The sequence below is a fragment of the Cupressus sempervirens genome, chromosome 4 (assembly GCF_028749045.1).
Source record: "Cupressus sempervirens isolate cs-2001-9-10 chromosome 4, ASM2874904v1, whole genome shotgun sequence".
In the NCBI taxonomy this organism is placed as follows: Eukaryota; Viridiplantae; Streptophyta; class Pinopsida; order Cupressales; family Cupressaceae; genus Cupressus; species Cupressus sempervirens.
Genome location: NC_143121.1, coordinates 540,442,746 through 540,466,531, shown reverse-complemented (window position 1 = coordinate 540,466,531; position 23,786 = coordinate 540,442,746). Strand labels below are relative to the sequence as shown.

Below are 23,786 nucleotides of genomic sequence, written 5' to 3'. Positions count from 1 at the left end.
GCTACCAGAGGATACTTGGAAAAAGTTGGGACAGCCGACATTGTGGCCACCTACCTTCCAGTTGTTAACAGCCGATCAACATGGAATCAAGCCATTGGGAATGCTCACAGCGCAACCAGTTACGATTGGGACAACCATTCTTGTTGGATTTGGTCGTGATTCCATTGAAGCGAAGAGGATATGATGCCATTCTGGGCCGGGGGTGGTTGATACAAGCCAAGGCGAAGCACGATTGGAAGAAAAATACTTTATCACTTGAAAGCAAAGGTCGAAGGTACATCATCGATCTGCACACTCAAATGGTCGGGGAAGAAGCTCTGTTGTCTGATTTCGAAGGAGAAGAGGATGAGAAGAGGCAGAGTATGGAACTCGATCAGGAGGGAGTCCTACGATTGGAAGGAGATGACGATCTGGATTCAGTAAACGGTCTTTACCACTGGCAGATGGAGGATTACGAGCTCTTTCTGAGCTGTAATATGCTAAGGATCGACGAAGGTAAGAAAGAAGAAGGAAATGAATGTCCGAAGGAACACAGAGAAGCCGACGAAGGAAATGAGTGTCCGAAGGAACACAGAGAAGCCGAAGAAGGAAATGAATGTCCAAAGGAACAAAGAGAAGCTGAAGAAGGAAATAAATGTTCAAAGCAACACAGAGAAGCCGAAGAAGGAAACGCGGGTATGAATGAAGCTGAAGGAAAGAACATACAGTACGAACCCGAAAGAAGGAAAGATTCCACTGTACGACTGCGCAAGAAGAAAGTATTACGTCAAACTGCAGATATAGTAGAAAGGTGCCAGCAGCAAGGAAGACACATCATACGGTCCGCACAGGAAGCAAAGCGGAAGGGTTTAATAAAAGTTGCAGCAGTACGGAGTGGATGTGTTATTGACGGACAGAAGGGGCAGTTGACGGAGTCCATGGTAGCGAGCTTCGGGAACAAATTGGGCGATATGGAGATGACACAGTACAGGCGTAGCAAGTATCAACTTGAACAGTGGGTGTTGAAGTACGACGACCGAAATGAGATCAAACCAGGCAAGTTCAAAATTAAATGGGTCAGGCCGTACCAAATTCGGGAAGTGGGTGATAACGGAGCAATAAAACCGTGGATACTAGATGGAAAGGAGGTGGCCAACGCAGTGAATAGGTGGAAGTTGAATGTCTACCATGAAAGAAGTAATGCACCTCCATGGATGAACAATTGAGACAAGAATGACTGTAAGTACTGTATATATGTAAATATTGTACAGAGTTATCTGTTAAAAAAAAAAAAAAAGAAAAAAAAAAGAGAAAAAAAAAAAAAAAAAAAAAAAATTAAAAAAAAAGAAAAAAAAAGAGAAAAGAGCACCGTATGGTCAAGTGACCGTACGGCATTGTGAAGAACAGTAGACACCGTATGGTGGAAAGGTTGCATCACCATACAGTATCATCTTATATCACCATTCGGCTTGGAATGAGAACATAAAGGCAAGTTGGAAGCATTCATTACCGTACGGACTGAGTAAGAGTCCAAATGGCCACCGTACGGTGTTCCTAGTCACTCATCGTACGATTTTTAAATTCATATCACCGTACGGCCTGGAATTGAAAAATGAATCCCCTATGATTTCTAGTCTGTCAAACAAGTCATTTCTTCCTGAAGCACTGAAGGCATTCATCACCGTACGGACACAGCTGGAGTACAAGTTGAACACCGTATAGCTTCGAGAGGTGTCCACATTGAGCCGTACAACTTCTTTCTGGACAACAGCATTCAGCATTGAAAGTGGTAATCCCGTACGACGTATTCAAGTTGTATCACCATACAGTAGCACATGTTGGAAAATTGAAGAAAGAATTGAGGCACATCAGCCATATGGCGATGCAAAAGGACCGAAGCACAGTAGCTGTATATGGGTAGTGCAGAAGAATGATGACAAGAGGTTTTAAAAAAGAAAAAGAGAAGAAAAAAGACGACGACAGATTCAAGTTGTTCGGAATGAGTAGCAGATGATGCCAAAGGGAAGGGGAAGCATCAGTGGTTGCGAGAAAGAGTGTAGAATCGGCAGAAAATGACAGAAATAGTGTGTTTCATGTAGTTTTGTGTGGGTTTCAAAGTGCTAATTTAGTCTTGGCGGCGAGGGGCGCTGCCCCTCGACCCCGCCCTGTACTTCAATAGGGAGCACATCTGGGGCGCTGCCCCTCAACCCCACCGGGGGCGTTGCCCCCTGGACCCCCAGTCATTGCAGATATCAGTCGTGGGAGTCTGACCAGTTGAGAAGACTTGGAGCTGCTGCAGGCATGGAGTGTCTGTGTACTAGAGGCACTGAGAGTAGGTGTTGGCTATGAGGCTGTCTTGGTGGATGCGTAGAGAGCTCGGGAGGAGCTGAGCATCCAGTTGGAGGTAGTGCAACGACACTTGGCTCAGGGTACCAAGGAGTTGGAAGCAAAAAAAGCAGCATAGGTGGCTATCAAGGTTAGCTTAAGGAGTCAATATTGTGTTAGCAAAGGCTATAGATGCAACAGGATGAATGTGAAAGTGATGTGGCAGATCAATATTGTTGTATTAGTTGTTTGAGTTTTGTTCTGTAGTCGTCAGGAGACGACTTTTCTTTTTAGGGGGGATGATGTTGTCGGTAGAAATTGTGTATTAGCCGACGGGTCCCTTCGGGAAGGTTCTTGTATGTAGCTAACGGGTCCCTTTGGGAAGGTTTTGATTATGTAGCCGACGGACCCCTTCGGGAATGTTCTTCGAAAAGTATTAATACCCCCTTCGGGAAGCATTATAAATCATCATTGAAGCATAATGTACTGTTTGGCTTATGCGAATAATAATAAGAAGAGTTCTGTTGTTCGTGTTCGTGTTCATTGTTTATGTGCAATTCTTAATTAACCTATGCGGTAAACAACCGCCTCCTTCTTAATCACCTTTGGGTCATTTACCACTATTCCTTCCGAATTTTTTATGGAGAATATCTTATTATGAGCTCTTCTAACTTTAATTGAATTATGAAAAAACTTTGTGTTCCTATTACCTTCTTTTAGCCATGTTTCTTTTGATTTCTGCCTCCAAAACACTTCTTCTCTCCTTAGGATTTCTTCATATTCCTTTTTCAATTTCTTTTCTTCTTGGAAAACCTCCTCATTCATTCCCTGTTGAATAATTCCTTAATTCAAATTTTTTAAAGACACTTCCATCTCTTCTTTCCTCTTGAAAATATTTTGGAAAGATTCCCTATTCTAGACCTTCAACTTTCCTTTAATTTGTTGTAGCTTTTTAAATATTTTTAAAGCTTTATTTCCTTCCCAAACAAGGGCATCTTTCCACCATTGTTCCACCATTTCTTTAAAACCATCTGCTCTCAACCACATTACTTCAAATTTGAACGAGCTTCTATCAGTGGCACACTCCTCTTGAATCCTCAAGCTAATTGGAAAGTGGTCAGATCCATAGATTGGTAAAATTTCAGCTCCAACCATCCAGTCCACCTTAGTCCAATTTCCCTTAAAAGAAACTTGTCCAACTTTTCTACTATATTTACAAAATCTGGTCTTCTATTATTCCAGGTGAATTCCCCTGCCTAAAAGGAATATTCACTAAACCATTATCAGTCACAAAGGCTGAAAAGTCCTCTTGTTTGGTCGATCTCCACCCCCTTCCCCCTTTTTTCTCCTCCGGGTAAGGGATAGCATTGTAATCCCCCCCAAGATTGTGATTTCATCTTGTAGAATTTTTAAAACTTCTGTTAAAGTTTTCCATAACTCTCTTTTCTCCCTACTTTGAACTGGTACATACACATTAAGAACATTGGATTCAGATCCTAATTGTTTTGAACTCACCTTAATCCATTGCTAATTTTTTTCCTTCTGCATTACAATCCCAACCACCGAATCCACCTTCCATAAGACACTTATCCCTCCAGACGCTCCTTCTACAGCAACCCAATCACTTTGCCATCTCCCAAACTTCCTCTTTACACCTTCAACATTATCTATTTTTATCTTTGTTTCTTGAACTAGAACCACATTCGGTTTTGCTTGATCAAGATCCCCCTTGATTAGAAAATTAGTAGCAAAGCGTTTGACAATGTCTTAAATATTCTTTGCAAGTTTAGAAAATTAGTAGCAAAGCGTCTGACCCTTGCTCGTACAAGATCCTTATTGCTAGTGTGCTATCTCATAATGATAAGACTCAAGACCCATGTATGAATGCAGATGTACTTCGCAATATTCCTTCGATCTTCAACCACCTTCTCTGCCCAATTCAATTTCCCTAGGTCCTCAAGGAGCAAGCCAAGACAATGGGCAGCACAACGGCTCCAAAATAATGTGGGATCCCTCTCCATCAAAATTCTACCAGTTGCCACATACGCAGCTGCATTATCAGTCACAATTTGGATGACGTTAGCCACTCCCACTTCCATTACCACCTCAGCCAACATGTTGCAAAAGTTTTCTACATTTTTTACATGATCAGAGGCATCAATTGAGTTTAGAAATACCGTCACCTTGAAGCAACTATAAAGTTGATGAGCGTCCTATTCTTGCCATTTGTCCACCCATCGGATATAATGGTGCAGCCTTTCTGTTCCCAAACTTTTCTTTGCTCTTCTACAAGTTGATGAATCTTTTTTACCTCACCGTCTAACAATGACCCACTCACCTCATAATGAGTTGGGGGCTTGAACCTTTTATTAGATAAAGAAATAGAAGTGACCTCTTGATCCCAATATGGACTACATAAAGCATTGAAGGGAATATGATTGCAGGTTCAAAATCTTGTAATTGGCACCTTTGTCTTCTCATGTATCTCCTTGTTCCATGCAGTGCCTAGCAAGCCAGGTTGAGCACCAGGAGTGTTGCGTGGAACCTAAAAGTTTGATAAAGACCCACCCACACTTCCTAATGCTCGTATCCGAGGCCCAATAGAAGAAGAAGCCTCTCTACCTGTTTATGATGTTGTAAAACTAAAAGTCTCCATTGGGGCTGCCATGGCCTCGAATGTCCTTTCTTTATCTGCCTTACTTTGTGTATATTTTTGAAGGCTTGACAAAGCCTCTCTCGTACACTCTTCTAGACACATCTCACATGATGTAATATCATTGCATGGAATCTTGGCAAGATGATATTTCAATCGACTTATGCTTGAAGTCATCTCTTTAAGGCAATGGATACATTGGATATCTCCTTTGTTTGCCCCTGCAATCCCATGTTTCCATAAAGGGCCTTTTCGTCTGCCACCAGCCATTTCATACAGTTACAAACTAGCACTGCAAGTTTGCAAATTGAAAGATAAAGAATTATCAGATATATGGAAATCGAAGATTATAAACTCAAATTTAATCACAATTAGTATAAGTTTATAAGAGTTATAGACTTACAGTCATTGATACATGTTATTACTGTTTTAAAGTTTTTTTAATATTTATGAAATAATAATAGTAAATAAATAAATTAGTATAGTAAAAAAGGAAGATTGTTACTGATTATTTGAAGACTGTTAATGATTATAAGAAATTTAATAGTTCTAGAATGTTACTAATTTACTATTATATGCTAGTAAAATGTAATTAAAACAATTTTTATTTAACTAAATATAATAAAATATATTAATATAATATGAAAAACAAAAGACATAAAATATAAAGGCAAGAAAATAAGAGAAAAATGGAATCCTAACTTGGCCAAAAAAGCTTCATACTTTGCAGAGAATGGAATCACGAGCTCGCAAAACTTCTCTCTAGCATCAATCACCTCTCTGGCAAACAAACTTCCCACTGTTTTGAGAGTTTGGAAACAATGGTGAATGGTGCATCCAACGGTCCAAGAAACAATGGTGAATGGTGTGTCCAATGCGTCAACTATCTTGTCTTTTGCATATTTTGTGGTGAGAAACAATGGTGAACGAAATTAGAGAAACAATGATCTTGATTGCTGTTCCAACTTCCAACTACTCAAAGAGTCTTTCGCGTATTCCTTAGCAACATCCTCAGTAAGGAATTTCTCCACAATTATATCATATTTCTCAATATAATAACAATAGCCATAACAAGTTATTAATCATAAACTATCCTAACGGCTAACCGCCATTTCACTTCCCATGATTTCATGATGAATAACCAACTTTCCAAGATAACATTAAAATATCATCATAATAGTTAACTACCATGCCAACTTCATATGAAATTAAAACGATTAACCATCTTACCATTTCACATGATCGTAACTAATTTTACCTGTCAACTGACTTCACATGAAACCTCAACGGCTATATGAACATTTCAAACGGAGCCAAAATTGGGATGTAATAGGGTTGGGGTGGTCTTAATGCGGAATAAGCACTCTATTGCATTTGAGTGCAAGAAGTTGAGTGTTGAGAGGAGTTACAACATTTATGACAAGGAAATGTTAGCCATTATGCATGTGTTGGCTAAATTCACATAGTGTTTTGTGGGAAACAAATTCAAAGTAAAAATGGATCACAATAGTCTGAAGCATTTCCTGGGGTAGAAGGAATTGAATGACAGGTAGTAGAAATAGGTCAAAAATTACAGCCTTATGACTTTGACGTAGTTTTCATCTAAGGGAAGAAAATCATTATTGTTAATGCCTTGTCTTACCACTTGTGTGATTTGTGTAATGTCCCATTGGTCCGGTGTGCCCGATAGTAGTTGCCTGTTGGTCTTGTGTGCTTGATGGCCAGTTACCCGTTGGTCCTGTGTGCTTGATAGGCAGTTACCTGATGGCCGTATAGTATAGCTGAATGGAGTGGACAATGATGTACAGACTGTTTGGAGTGGGCCATACGGTAGCTTGGAATGGAGTAAGAACGGTGGTGTTGATTGGCCGTACGGTAGCCTGGAGAGCCGTACAGTATGGTGATGTTTTAGTATGAACAAAGATGGTGGTACAGTATGGTAATGCTGTAGCACAAGTAGAGATGGCCGCACGAAATGGTAATGCTGCAGCATGGAGAGATGCATTGCGTGTTGTGCCAAACCAAGGGTAGTGGATGGTGTACCGATAGAAGGTGGATTCAGACTTGAAACCATAAAAAAACTTATATTCCCAAATACATTAGGTAAAAGCCAAACAAGAATGAAAATTGAACATGAATATCCTTCAATTAATATTTGCAATAAGATGGTGCTCCGATTTGCCAGATCCGAGTGAAGTATTACACGCAATGGAATAGGTTGAGGGCTGAATCCCACCGAAACCAAACAAGCCAAGTAGGGAAGATCTTTCACTTTCGAAATGGCGAACAATAGAGAATCCCAATGGGAATTCGCAATACAAAAGAAATAATCCAAATCACATACCTATGACTACTTACAAGCCGTGCTTAAATACCCGTCGGGAAAACCTTTCTGAGGGTGTACAAATATAGCCGACGGCAACACTTACCAACGAAAACTAAAATAAAATAGGTCCGAGATATATTAAATCAATTGGAATCACAAATACAATTATTAACTTGGGCCCCATATTAATTAATTCAAGTAACTAATTAAAGGTCCTTTTATTATATTATTTAAATTTTGGGACCAGTTAATTAATTAATTAAATTAAACTATTACATTAAAAATTGGGGACATTACAAATCCTCGCCAGCCAAAGATTGCTTGTCCGCAAGAAATACGCAAACTCCAGGATGTCAAACCATGCGCAGATGCAAATTGCTATATTTGTTGAAAACTTAATGCTTCTTCAGGATCACAAATTCTATTGAGATGAGTAGACTGCCATTCAGGCTCCGCTGTGCCACTCTGATATAAACATTGTTATATCCAAAACCACTAGGATCCCAATGGTGCCAATCATTAAATATTAAGATAATATCTTATACTTTCTATAATAGTCAACTACTTGTCTGTAGTCTGTCTTTAAGTCTAGATAGGAATGTTTCCTATCCCGTCTCTTTTTTCTTCAGTCCAGATGGGAATGTTTCCTATCCTGTCTCTAGTTTTGTTTCTAATTCCATCTTCAGTCTACGTTGTTTCTTTTAGAAACAACGTCCTTGTAATTCTTTATAAGGAACACATTTGTTCCTCTGTTAATTAATCAATCATCCGGAAATCCGTTAATCTGCCAACTCTTCTTGAATCTTGTAACATTAAACACATTGATGTCCAAATCCATAATCTTCATCTAATCATCAATCTCCTCAGGAACTTCACAACACATGTAGATTCTATTATTTTAATGAGGAAGCACTTCCCATGGAAAAATTGCAGTCATGCATGACTTAGGAAACACTGAAGGGTAAACTCCATATTCAACCAACTGTGGTTGCTCCGGCAAGGAATCGTCCATAGCATCTCGAGGAAGTTAAACAACCATTGATGGAACCTTCTCATTTGGAGGGCCACTGATAGAACCCAAATTTACATCATGATGATCATTGGGTGTTGGTTTGACAATATTTGTGTTAGTATCTTCCTCCAGAATCCATTCCTTCATCTTCAATTCGGGTACCAAATAGATTTTGTCTTTGTGGTAAATGATATAGCCAACCACCTTGTATTTGTCATCCTGCACTTGTCCATCCAATAGTTGACACACAAAAGTATTCTTGGAGTCTTCGACTAACAAATGTGCTCTCCAATCGGCTGGAAATTGAGCCATAGTGTCATCCAAGTCAAAGCTCTCCATTCTCCCAACAAGCTGGCAGAATCACTAGCTCTGATACCACTGAATGTCCCGTTGGTCCCGTGTGCCTGATAGCAATTACCTGTTGGTCCCGTGTGCTTAATGGCCAGTTACCTGTTGGTCTCGTGTGCTTGATAGGCAGTTACTTGATGGCCGTATAGTATAGCTGAATGGAGTGAGCAGTGATGTACAGACTGTTTGGGGTGGGTCGTACGGTAGCTTGGAATGGAGTACAAATAGTTGTGTTGATTGACCGCACGGTAGCCTGGAGAGCCGTACGGTATGGTGATGTTGCAGTACGGATAGAGATGGCCATACAGTATGGTAATGTTGTAGCACGGGCAGAGATGGCTGTACAGAATGGTAATGCTGCCGTATGGACAGATGCACTGTGTGTTGTGCCAAACCAAGGGTAGCGGATGGTGTACGGATAGAAGGTGGATTTAGTCTTGAAACCGTAAGCAAACTTATAGTCTCGAATACATCATATGGAAGCCAAACAAGAATGGAGATTGACACAAATATCCTTAAATTAATATTTGCAATAAGATGGTTTTCCGATTTGCCAGATCCAAGCAAAGTATTACATGCAACGGAATAGGGTGGGTTGAATACCATTGAAACCGAACAAACTGAGTAGGGAAGATCTTTCACTTTCGAAATGGCGAACAATAGAGGATCCCAATGGGAGTTCGCAATACAAAAGAAATAATTCAAATCACATACCTACGACTACCTACAAGTGGTGCTTAAATACTTGTCGGGAAATCCTTTCTGAGGGTGTATAAAGATAGCCGAAGGCAACACTTACCAATGGAGATTAAAATAAAAATAGGTCCTAGATTTATTAAATCAATTGGAACCACAAATACAATTATTAACTTGGGCCCCATATTAATTAATTAGAGTAACTAATTAAAGGTCCTTTTATTATATTATTTGAATTCTGGGGCCAGTTAATTAATTAATTAAATTAAATTATTACATTAAAAATTAGGGACATTCCAATTTGGGAGCCATATCACATGACTAGAGGGAGCTGATGTCAGTAAAGTATGCGAAGGACAAGTGGGCTACGTGCATTATTAATGGTACTACTCAAGATGAGAGGCATTCAGTGATGAATGACTTGATCATGTATAAGGACCAGATTTGGTTAGTACCAGAAGATCCTAAGAGCTTTCCATGACCCATGTATGATAAGTCATCAAGGATATTTTGCAACTTATAGACAAGTGAGAGAGCGCTTCACATGGAAGGGGCTTAAAATTGATGTGTTACAACATGTGAGAGAGTGCACAATTCGCTAGTAGAATAAACGTGAGAACTTATTACGAGGTGGGTTGTCGTATACTTTGCCCATTCCAGAGAGGAAGAGGGACATTGAATCGACGGATTTCATCATGGGCCTGCCCAAGGTCCAAGGTAAGGATTGTATCTATGTGGTGGTGGATCGCTTGACTTAGTTCACAGAGTTCTTTGCCATTGCATTCTTATATATTGTATTATAGGTAGCTGAGTTCTTTAGGGTGATATTTAGGTTGCACAGGTTGCCTCAGACTATTGTCAGTGATCAGGACAACAGAGTCATGAGTCTCTTCTGGCAGGAGCTTTTCAGATTGTGTGGGACGAAGCTTACATTGAGCACTAGCTACCGCCCTCAAATCAATGGTACGATTGAAATAGTTAATAAATGGGTTGAGGGATATCTCCCAATTACATAACAGGACAACAAAAGGCATGGGTGAAGTGGTTGCATTTTGTGAATACTACTACAACACCACACACCAAAAGTCCATTTAGATGACACCATTCATGCATCTTTACAGACATGACGCTCTGAGTTACTTAGATTTGTTGTTCATTGATAGAAGGGTACATAGAGCTAGGGATCTATTGCAAGTTAATTAGGATATCATGAAATCCTAAGGGAAAAAGTGCAGAAGCCACAAAACCAACAACAATAGTATGCAAATCAGCACAAAGTTGAGGGATCATTCAAGGTAGGGGATATGGTTTACCTCATGCTACAACCCTAGAGGTAGGCCTCTCTTAAAAGGAGTGGTGTAGAAAAATTAAAGCCCCATTATTATGGACCCTTAAGAGGGAACAAGAGGATTGGAGAGGTAGCCAATGAAATGGACCTAAAGCAGGAAACAAGATACATAATGTATTTCATGTGTCATGCCTCAAAAAGGCTCTGTGACATAATGTGATGTTTGCAGCGGAGTTGCATCTTGATGATGAGGGGAAGTTGGTATTGGTTCCTAAGGTAATATTTGACACTAGAGAGTGCTCCAGAGGAGGACCATCAAGGAGTACTTGGTGCAGTGGAAGGATCTACTGAGTGAGGCTGTGACGTGGGAGAATTAGGCATCTTGTAGCATCCAAGACTGAGATTGCTTCAGGACAAGCAATTTCAAGGGGGGAGGATTGTAATTTCCCTTTCTTGAGCCAACATGACGAGACTAGTTGTTAGCCCGTTTTGAAATGGTCTTGAGGGCTAACGAGAATTTCATAGGGATCTTGGAGTGTCTTTATTGCGGATGCAAAGTGTGACGCATCTCTTCAAGCCATTTCCAACAAGCTAAAATACATGACATTCTGAGTTCATTTGGCACATCTTTTTAATGTTCGAAAAATCAAGGCTATAAGTGACAATTTAAATTTAATACTATAATATTAGTTAAATTGGGGGGGGGGGCACACTTTGTAAACTTTAAGCCAATAATAAATGTCTTTCCAACTAAACATTATCTGAGTGGCCCTTTCACATAGTTGGGAAAAAAGAACTTTAAACATTCTCATTAGGTGATATGCTTAATGAAATGGAGAGGTTAAACGAATGATGATTATTTTGTTTTTTGGTGTTATGGAAGTAGATGAAAAGTCGTGGCTGGAAATAGGAAAAGGAGGCAAGTTTGGAAAGAATGGGGGATTGGATGGATGAAAGAATATTGGTTAGGAGAAGAAGACTGAGATTTGCAGGTGCAATCGTTTTGAGGGGCATTGAAGACATTAGCCTTCTCTGCTATCATTTTTCTCACTGTTGAAAGACATAGCCAGAAAGATTTTGTGATTTCCATTGCATATCTGAATAATCGATTTGTGCATTTGATTGTGGGGAACAAAGGATGGATTCTGAGTTAGCATCGTTTCTGGTGTTTGTGAGGGGTGAATATGTCGCTGCAAGTTACTCTATGTATTGTGAGATTGGGAGTGACTTAGCAATATTAGGACTGCCGAAACAAACTGGTATCTATCTTTGGTAGCTGTCCAAACACACAGGAAAACCATGGCTAATTTGGAAGTTTGATTTGTATGGTAGATGTGAAGTATGTGATACTCAGCCTTCTTTAGAGAGACATCCTATTACAAACTGTTAGTGATTGTTGCGTATACATTGTAAGGCTCCAGAAGAGTGTTTGGAATTGCAAGCAGCCTGGGTGTGAGTGTGGAAGATATATTTGTCTAGTTATAACAGAGCCATAGGTGGCTTGCCTGGAAGTTGCCGTGACTTCACTGTGAACTGGAACAACTGAAACATTAAACTTTGGGCAATTCATACAAGTTGAAAGAGTCTGCTTCTTAACAAATGCGCAGAGTCCATTAATATACAGGTCAGTCCATCTCTGATCAATTAGTTATAATTTGCTGAGATGTAGATGGAGATTGTTTGAAATGACAAATGAAAACGTTAGCATAGATGTACTGCTGTTCATTGCAATGTCAATTGCATTTTTTTGATCTCTGCAAACTTTCACATTTTAAAACAATGAATGAACCACCACACTCTGCATATTGAATCAATAACAAAAAAACTCAGTGAAAACCTTTCATGCAAACTGTTTGACAGAATTACTGTGTGTCAGAGGTCTGAAAATAAATTAGCACAAAAAGGGGTGGGTCATTTAAAGTTCACTGGCAAGAATTACAACAGTTGGAAACAAGTAAACAACTCATGCTCACAATCTTTGAGTAGAAATGGCTTGATATGACAATCCTTGAAAGTAAAACTTGGTCAATCATTTTGAATAGATCTGAACAAGTGTAATTAGGGTGATTGAGAAGGTGTCTGGTCAAGTTATTGATTATGGATGAAATGCTTACAGAAAGTCAAATAGGCCAAATCTCTGTTGGGATACTGAAGCACTTGCAACATCTACATGAGTGAAGATAAAGGCAGGGCCTTCTTTTTTAAGAATATGCTTCTCACAAATAAAATGGATGAGAAGACGTCTTTGTAAGATCATTTGATGAATATCAAAGACATTTGTAATCAATTGGAAACCATAGGTTGCAAGATAGATGAAGATATTGTTATCACGATATTGGAAACCATAGGTTGGAAACCATGGGTCAATGAGTTTGACTCAAAATCACACAGTTAAATCCTGATAGCAATATCACGATATTGTTATCATTATGTTGAAATGTTTACCATGAGCTTATAAACAATTGTTGACCTCAAGTTTGAAGTTTTGCGCAACAATCTCTTGTAGTTAGAAAATAATGAAGATGCTTCAAAGAATTGGAAAATATCATGTCACTGGTGTGGTAATATGTTCAAGCGATGAATCACTGAAGGAAGAAGCTGGTTGAAAATGAATCCAGCATAGGATAGTGCCCATAAAAGGTTCATTTTGTAAAACATTTTAGTAGGACTTATCTTTCTATGCTTTCATGGCCAAACAACTTTTAAATTGGTCAAAGTATTTTGCATCTTAGATTGATTTTGGATCATCCTAGCATTTCACTCACATGAAAGATTGTTTCATGGAGCATATTGATTGCTCGAATTGAGTAATGTTTGGTGGTGGTGAGTACATAGTTGTTAGTAGAGAGAATCTGCAAATCACATAAGGGAAAAATCTCATTTTTGACAATATGTACTATGTGCGTGGAATGAAGCAATGAAGCTCAATTCTCTCTTTGAGTCAATTTTTGTGCCATTTTCCCAATTGGGATTCATATTTAGCAAACACAAATTCTATATTGTTAACAAGGAGTCCCATATAACAATTGCCATTGGAAATGAAGACCATGGTTTGTATTGGCTTGTTGATGCTAGAGAGGTTTAATAGTGTGCATGGTAGGCAAGAGTGCATCAAATATCTATACACGATGACATCAACAGTATGGGCACCTCAACCTAATCTACCTCTTTTAGTTGGCATGAACGAATTTGTTAGATGAATAATCTCACACACAACAACACTATAGGGTGTTTGCGGAGCTTTCCAAGGAGTGAAGTGACACAACTTTATTTTTAGATGGATAGGCTTGGAGAGCCTTGAGAGTTTATAGTTGGTTCCTGCACATGTTTGTGGACCAATGTAATCGGTATTGTTAAAGTTGTAGCTTCAGTCGGATAAATTCGATTTTAGATACATTGTTTTTTTTTGGCGAAACTTAATATTTATATTAATAATAATAACTGGTTCAAAAATGGTTCCCGCAGAAAAGAACCAATAAAGAAAAACTCTAGTCATTGCTCGATACAAAAATGATGCAGAAGAAGAAAGACTGCATCTAGAGAGAGTATTTATCAACACTAATGAATCTTGTCATTGTGAATCCCAAATCTAGAACATTGTGATTACAAAGAGGCCAAACCTCATATGATTACAATTCATTGTTTGGTGTCAGAGACAACACCAAGAGCCAAGCCAAAAACTGTCATAAAAGTTTCCATTGTTGATCTTCATCGAAAACTCCAAATGTCACTGTGATATAAGAAAAAAGCCATCCAATGCAAGTGCAATCCATGACCTTGAACTACATACAGTATCTCAAAAGAACAAGTGAGATCCATAAAAGTAAAACATGTGAAATCGCAGAGAAGCCTTGATTTACTATCAAATAAGATTTGAGAACGGCTCAACAGGATTCTAAACATATTCTTTTGTCATAATATTAACCAATTTGGGGAAATCAAGGAGACTAAGTGGGGAAAGATAAGAGTTAATATAAACCCCATTAGTACCCAAATTAGCTAGACAATCAGCTAATAGATTGCCTTCTCTATAAGTATGCATGATGTAATATTCAAAAATTGAATCAAGAAGAGACCATACTTGATGCAATATATACTGTATGGACCAATTATAGACATGATGTTTAATACATGCATTAATAATAATGACTAAATCCTTTTCAACATGTAACTTAGATATAGAAAATGATTTTCAAGTTCCAAACCAAAAAGCAAGGCCAAGGCCTTAGCTTTGTTATTAGTACTCAGAGGGAGAGGAGATGATTTTGCTGCAATCACACGGCCTTTAAAGTCTCTAATGACTATGCCATAGCCAAACTTACCTTGATTTCCCCTAGAGGCCCCATCAAAATTGAGTTTGTAATAATCGTCACTTGAGGGAATCCACTTGGTTTGTGCTTGGATAAGAGGAATCTTGGATGGACACAATGGAGCAAGAAGATGAGGAAAAAGTAAACCCTTCCATCGATGAATAATAAAGCCATCCCAAGGAGAAAAAATATGTTTACCCTTATATTTACTTAACATTATCAGATTTCCACAATCCATTTGTAAATAACTTGTCTTCTGGATTTGATTGTGTGCGCTTTTTTACCATCAACGTTTCGGATCATACTACATGATCCATCATCAGAATGAGAAAGTGTAGCAGTAGAGATATTGTGAAAAATGAAGAGAAATTATTGTAGACTGGGCCTTCCTCAAGAGATATAAGAACAGCAAGGGAGAGGACGTAAATTCATGCAAAGAACAAAAAGAGTACAAACTAATGAAATAAATGAGACAAGAAGGATAAAGGGCAAAAAAGAATTTAAAACTATAAAAATGAATGAAAGGCGATAAAAAGAAAATAGAACAAAAGAAAGTCCAAACCTAAGAAAACCTTAACCACAAGTGCTAAGAGTAAGAAAAAACAAATAAACAAAAGTAAGCAAGCATATATATATATATATGTATTGATATTGTTATACGCTAAGATATATTACTGCATATTATACTATTAAATACTATTATAAGCATATATTATTATATAGTAGATCTAATTACACATATTAATATGCGACCTGAAAGAGCAAATATATATATGTATACAAGAGTGGATCTAGATATGTGTACACATATGCTTATATATATTCATGGGTGTATATATATATATATATACACACACACAGATATATATATATATATATATATATATATATATATATATTCATGCAATATCTCTACTCCTACACTTTCTCATCCTGATGATGGATCATGTAGTATGATCTGAAACGTTGATGGTAAAAAAGCACACACAATCAAATCCATAAGACAAGTTACTTATATTTACTTACTGAAGCACTAACAAGATCAGCAATTGATTTCTCTAATCCTTGCAGAAATTGAGGGATTGGAGATGATGTCTATCTAAAAGTTATCTTGTTTCTCTCCCACCAAATTGCCCATACTACAAATGCAGGGATGCACTTCCAAAGACATGAAAACATTGATTTAGAATGTAAAATTGGCCATGCTTGGAATAAATTCCACGTAGAGTTAGGTAATGGCATATGGAAATTAAGCTTATTAAGAACAAAATGCCAACAATCTTTGGCAAAATGGCAGTTTAAGAGGAGGTCATCCATTATTTCCATAACTTGTAGACAAAGCACACAATTAAAGGGATCAGAAATGTTCAATCTATGAAGTCGATCACTAGTTAAAATTCAGTTCGTTTATGCAAGCCATGCAAAGATCTTGCTTTTGGTAGAACTAAACTGTTCCAACAGAATTTAAAAGCACGATATGTGGTTTGATTAAACTGATTGTGTTGGAGAGCTAAGTATCCTTGTTTAATAGAGTATTTACCATCCTTAGACAGAACCCAAAAGAGGCAATCTCGTTGATTAGACATAAAGACATTCTTATCAACTAATACTTGTTTCAAAGAAGTAGCCTAATTGTGGGATATAGGAAGAATTGAGTGATCTTTCCAAATGTTAGTCCTATGAATCTATGAATAGCTGAGACATAATTAGAAAAACATGTCCCCCAAGCTTGTATTACTATGTTTGAGAAATCCTGTAAGGAATCCATAGTGGCAAGGGGGGGGGGGGACCCATTCCATGAATCAAACCAAAAATTGACACTATCCCCATTGTTTACTTCCCAAGAAATGAAGTAATAATGTCTCAAGAAGCCATCATGAAATCCCAAATGGTAGAGCCCTTTGGTGGGTCCAAGATGGTAAAAATCTTGGAAGGTTCTAAGTTATGTAAATATTTCTCTTGTAAAAGGCCACACCATTTGGTAGAGGATTTGTCATACACTTGCCAAACTAGCTTAGCACCAAAAGCCATATTCCTATTAGTAATGTTGGGAAGTCCGACACCTCTTGTTTTCAAAGAGGTCGACATGGCATGAATAGAAATTAGAGGTATTTTCTTCCATCCATTCATATTTTCTAACCAAAGAAGGTACGGATTAAAGTTTCAATTTGAGATATGATACCTTTGGGGGCTTGTAAAATGGAGAAATAATAATTAGGAATTGCAGAGAGAATAGTTTTGATAAGTAAAATTCTACTCGAGAGTGATAACCAACGAACCTTCCAAGCACTAATTCTACTTTTGATATGATCAACCACAGATTTCCAATAAGAGGGTTTGTTTAATCCCATAAAAAAGGGAACACCAAGATAAGTAGAGGGCAAATGATCAAGGGGAAAACCAAGTAGACGGATTATTCTTTGAGTAACCAATTGGGATGTATTGAAAACATAAATTTTAGATTAAGTTGCATTCATACATTGTCCCAAAACTTGCATATATAGATCAATGGCTTTCTTAATACTCTGTGCTTCTTGATATGTAGATGATCCAAAGAGTAAAGTATCATTAGCCAAAAAAGAATGAGTTATGGACAAGGATGTAGCCACAATGTTGACACCTTTCCACAATCCCTTTTGATTAAAAGAGTTAATAACTCCGCTGAAGGCCTCTGCCATAATGATAAACAAGAATGGAGAAAGAGGGTCACCTTGACGAACTCCTTGGGAAGAGGCAAAAAAACCTGCTGGTGCTCCATTAATGAGAATAGAAAAATGAGCACTCGAAATGCAAGCTTTAATCCATTTACACCACCTACAGGAGAAACCAAATTGACGAATGACTAGAAGTAGAAAAGATCAATTCAGTTTATCGTATGCCTTAATCATATCTAGTTTGGCAACAAAGGCCGTAATATTATGTTCTTTGATGGTATGAAGGGTCTCAAGGGCCTCATGAGCTATTATGGCTCCCTCAGTTGTTTCTCGACCAGGAACAAAACCCCCTTGTTCTGTCGATATAATTTTTGTAATAATAGGCATAAGTCGCAAATAAATAGCCATTGTGATAATCTTATAGATGGTATTACACAAAGAAATAGGGTGAAAAATCAGCAAAACAATAGGGATCATTGACCTTTGGGTGAGTGCAATATTTGTGGTATTAAAGTTCTTCAAAATGGAAATATTTTTATTGGATTCTTCAAGCACCTCAAGCAACTCAAAACAAATGACATCCCAACATTTCTGAAAAAATAATGCAGTGAGCCCATCAAGGCCTGGTGCCTTATCAGGAGGCATAGAAAAAACCACAACACGTATCTCAAAAAGAGGAAATGGGGCCATAAGAACTAAATTGTCTTGTTGTGTAATCAATGAGGGAATGGAATCCAAGATCTCATCCACAAGGTGAGAAGGGGGGGGGATCTTGAGGTGGAGGTGAAAAAGATTAGAGAAGAACCTTATACTCTCATTTTGGATACCCTTTGTAATGTCCCTTCTTTGCGCTAGGCTTTTTGGCGCCTTGTTGGTCTATCTTTCCGATAGGCTAACGACATTTATTTTGAGGATGCCAACCAGTCGTAGGATTCTCTTTGGTTTCACTAGGGAGGTATTTAAGTTGTGGAGTTATTTTATAAAGTTGATTTATAAAGTTACTTTATGACTTAAAGTCATTTTATAACAAAAGTAACGTAAGTGACTAAAAGACGAAAATGGCTTTTATCCCACATTGCCGAGTTTTTTGAATTTCCCCTCATATCGAGGTTATAAAAGCAAGGGGCTACATTGGGATTCATCCATGAAAATTGATATTGTCAAAAAAATACAAAAGGTTGCTTAATGTGGCTGGTTGTTCTCGAGGACGAAACCCCTTGAGGCAAAGAGTAGCTGGACGTAGCCCCAACCTCTTGTGAAGTTTCATCCATAGCTCGAACGTAGAGTTGGAACATATCAATTACAAGTGGGGATGCCGTTGCCCAAAAAGATATGATCCAAATCTGCATTTGGAACATATCAATTACAATGGCCATATTATTACATTTGCTAAAAAGATCCATGTTACTCAACAGGTATTGGTCACTAGTGCCAGTTATTTTATCTTGTTTGTTGATGATTTCAGTAGTATAATGTGGGTATTTTTCTCGAATTAAACATACTACGTGTTTAAGAAATTTCAGAAGTTCAAATTAGTAGCAGACAGAGTCAGGATGTGAAATCATAATACTTAAATTTGATGATAGAGGTGAATTTTGTTCAAATGAATTTTTTTCTAAACAAGTTATCAAATGACAATACACAACACCCTATACATTGCAACAAAATGGAGCAGTTAAGAGAAGGAACCATACTATTACAAATATGGCTTGGTGTATGTTGGATGTCAATAGTGTTCCACAAAGTTTGGGCTGAGATATTTTACAGTGGAGTTAATTAGCTTAATAGGTCTCCAACATAGGCAGTGACTTATAATTTTGATATTATTCTTTCTTTGGAAGTATGAATATTTTTTGGACTGTTTTTACTATTTAGCATAAGTTATAAAGCTTGGTTCTTAAAGTACTTCTGTCCATATGAACAGTAAACACCTCATTTTCTTGAACATATAAGTATATTTTATTATTTTACAGTAATTTTCTTGTATTGATTGATCCACATTATAACATATTTACTTCCTGCAAGGAAGAAATATCAATACATCCATTGTATTCAATTTCTTTTATTAGATAAGCAAATAATCATAAAGAATTAAAAGATTTGAGCAACAATCGTATAGTCTATTTATTTTTCAATTTTAAATAATAGTGAAAATGCCATCTTTCTTTATATTGGTTCATATGGGGAACAATCAACCATAATCAAAATTCTCTTTAATGATTTTCTTTTGTGAATGGTGTGTCGAATATATTTAATTAATTGAATCAAATTTCAACTCTATTTATAGCTTTAGTGGCATGAGCACCATTATATACATCATAATAGTCATGTTCTGTTGTGAGCTGACAAGGTAAATTAACATGAATATAAATTTTGGACTTAATAAATTACATTGTCAGCCTCAATTTTTTTCCTGCTTGAATAACATTTCTAACATCACTTAATGTATGAGACACAAAAATGCACTGCAATCACTTTAAAATCATCAGGAACCTGACACAATGCGTCTCTTGTTGGAAGAGTATTGGATTTCTGATTGTATCTAGTTAAATTCTTTATACATATTTAGTTAGATTTCCTTCAACTTTTGAATTCAATGTACTATCAACATTGCCTCATCTCTTTCTGTTGATGTGGATGTTGTGATGTGAACAGTTTCTCTTTTCTTCTGATGCAGCAGAGGAATTGAAACATACCTTGTCAACAAAGGATCACAAACTGATATATGTGTATGATGGCAACTTGGTAGATGAGGTTTGGAAAGAGGACAGGCCCAAACCTCCAGCTGCTCCTGTTAGAGTGCATGATATTAAATATGCTGGCTTAGATGTATCATCAAAAATATCTTCTTTGAGACAAAATCTCATGGAAGCTGGAGCCACTTCAATTGTTATTTCAATGCTTGATGAAATTGCATGGCTTCTTAACTTGGTAAGATTATGCTGTTATTATTTTAAGGAGTAAGCTTTATAACAGTCACTATTTTTGTCTTCTACAGTTTTCTACTGTAGATATTTGTACTCTCATTAGGGAAGCTTACCAATGCCAGTTCTTCGATTTCAACAATAGCTCTTAGAATTCTGGATGATGTGAATTAGGGACTCTGCATTTTATATTTATACACAAATCATTTGATACAGGAAGGGTTTGTTTTCTTAAGTAGATGTCATGTGTCTCAAACCATAAAAATAGCTTCTTAAACATGAACTCAAAATGGAAGCAAAGATGCAGAACAAACAAAAGAATCAATTATAGATCTATACCAAGATTGCCTCATGGACTTCTTACCTGAGCCATATTCACCAACTGGCCTAAAAAATGATCAATCAAGTACTTAAAATAATTTTTTTAAGAAAGCTGAAAATAGAAACCTAATTCAAGTAGTTGATCTGAATTTTTCTATAGATAAGACCAAGGTTGAAATGATATTCTTTTATTGTGGTTGTTACATATAACATTTCATAGATTGCGCCTTTCATGGTTCTTTCTGAATTATCTTTTGTATGCCTTGTCTAGACTCTTTACGTCTTTGATTGATATAATTTCAAACACTAGCTTCTTCGTGTAATGAGTAGTTTATTTTGTTTCTTTGGTTGTGAGTTTCTTAAAACTTTTGGATGGTTTCCTTTGCCCTCACGTATAGAAAGGCAACATTCTCCTAGGTTTGTTAATTTATTTGTGGTGGGCGTCTAGGTGTATTTGAAGCATGATTATTGTTGAGGCTCTACATATCATTCAGTTAACAAGCTTTGATGTGAGTGAAGTCTTGACAAAATGGACAACCTTCCCTTGAGGATTTGTGCCAAGGGACTAATTACGTTCTGTGGATTCTATAAGTTTAGTGGTTGCATCAGGCATTGATAGATCGATCTTTTTGGGCAATGACATCCCCACTTGTAACAAGTGGTTTTAGAGCTTGGTCATAGGTTTAAATTCTGTAACGTCCCTTTTTCCTAGCTATTATTCTCTAATGAATCATTAGCCCTTTTCACCATGTTCGTGTAGGCTAACCAAGACTTTGCAGGGATCAATATGAGTTTCGACAGATGCATCTTCACTATTAGGCAGATTGGAGTTGAGATTGTAGGGTATCTTGATACTTACTATTTATAGTGAGTCAGTTGGGGTATGTATTTAGGGTTTTGCAGTACTAAACTTGGAGCGTCTTGGTGAGAGCTTGCCGAAAAGCTATTACACATGGGTTTTTGAGTTTGACAAATTATTGCTTTTAATATCATAAGATTTAATAGTCTATGCCACTTTATTATTAAAAGGGGACATTAATTAATAGTGGATTAAGACACAAAAGAAAAATGAAGAGTCAAGTAGAGGGAAATGAAGAGACAGACAGATGGCTACAAAAGGATCTTTAGAGGCTTATTCTGGGCATGCTTGGATATTGATTTTGGATCCAAATTTCTTCTCTTGAAGAATTGGAAGCTTAGCTTCAGCTAGCTCGAGGATGGAAACCCTCGAGCCAGAAGACAGTGGACGAAAACCTATTGTTCGTGGAGATGTCATATCAGATGTCGCACTTTTGCTTACACTTTATTTCTATTCTCCAATCTAACTATCATTTCTGTATTCACGATTGGAGCTAAACATTATTTTGTTGAGGAAGTTAATTGTATGATTCGTTGGAAATAATATTGCTGCTGGTTATTTACGCGTATTGCTGAAAAGTGGAATAAAATCCATTTATTATCCCGAGGTTGTTATTTTCTGGTTTAAACCTGAAGTTGCAAGAATTATCTGTTATAAGTTTGAAAATTATTTTGAGTGTAATGTCCCTTTTTGGGACATTAGAGGATTTTCAGATATGCCCTTATAATATTAAAATTTATCTATGAGAGCTGGAATAAATTGGAGCAATTTAATATTATAAGGGGGGGGCTAAAGGTCGAGGAGGAATAAGACGAAAAGCCAGAGGGAAGTTGAAGAGTCACATGGGAATAAGACGAAAGCTAGAGGGGAGACAAAGAGTCTTAGTTGTGTATTAAAAAGGGAAAGAGGCTCATTCCTGGATATGCTTGATTTTATGATTTAGATTTCAGTTTCTCACTTGCGAGAGTATTTGGAAAGCTTCAGCGTTCAGCCAGTGTGAGGACGTAGCCCCTCGTGTTGACAGACAGTGGACGTAAACCCATTGTCTGGGGATACATCACTTCAGGTGTTTGAATATTGTTCTCAGAGCATTACAAGTGGGACAAATGCTGTGATATTAGCAACATAAATCCAAAATAAAATATCTGTATGTAGCAATGGTAATATAGCTGTTAAGTCAAGATCATTAGCTTCATGTGATTCGAGACGGAGAAAGCTCTCAGAAGGGATCCTTTTCCTTCGAAGTTCCTCTTAGGAATGGATTGATATATGTATGAAAATAGATGGTCGATGCCTAGCTATTTCACTTCCATTCCAAGCAGTCCTTATGATGAAGGGCCACACCACCCTTACCCACTCACAATCAAGAAAGCAACAATATAGAGACCAAGAAAAAAAAATGCTTCACAAATAATTTTATTATACTTGAAAAATCCTTACAACACCCACAAGATGATATGACTTCTTCAACATAAGAGAAATCCTAAATAAGAGTCTTCACACCAAGAGCTTCACCAATAACTTCTACTTGAAGAGCTACACCTTTAGAGTTTTCACACCTTGAAGTCTTCACGCCTTATAGCTTCTACTTCTCAAACTTCTCCTTGAGCTTCCACTCCTCAAGCTACTCCTTAAGCTTCCACTCCTCAAGCTTCCCCCTTGAGCTTCTCCTTCCACAACTTCTACTTCTCAAGTTTCTACTCCTCGAGCTTGATTAGAAATGCTCATATGCCTTGCTTAAATAGGCACTTACCACCCTATGCATGACTTATCCACAACCTTCTAGAATTCTTCCTACAATATCCACAACCTTCTAAAACTTCCATAACCTTCTAGAATTACAACTAAGCACCACCATGTGGCCCAATTAGAAAATTACATTTCCTTTATGGATCACAACAAATATTAAATGCAAGATACAAGCTTCTAAGATGCCACCTACACACCTCGATTAAGGTAATAACTATTTTTTTTTTTTTTTTTTCTATTTATGCCACCTATGCACCTCGAAAATAAAAATCCTCTTTTCCTTTCTTTTCTCCTTTTTATTTTTTTATTATTTCTCCTTTAATTTTCGTCACTTTTCTCTCT

General features: G+C 37.3%; 1 protein-coding gene across 1 annotated transcript in view; it reads left to right on the top strand.

Moving 5' to 3' along the window:
* The window catches only part of LOC149562327 (Metallopeptidase M24 family protein), a 325,045-nt gene that overhangs the window by 52,133 nt on the left and 249,126 nt on the right, over positions 1 to 23,786 (top strand). The window contains exon 4 of the mRNA XM_089825850.1: positions 20,247 to 20,522. Coding sequence (XP_089681976.1) covers positions 20,247 to 20,522 — 276 coding nt within the window. The remainder of the gene's footprint in view (positions 1 to 20,246; positions 20,523 to 23,786) is intronic.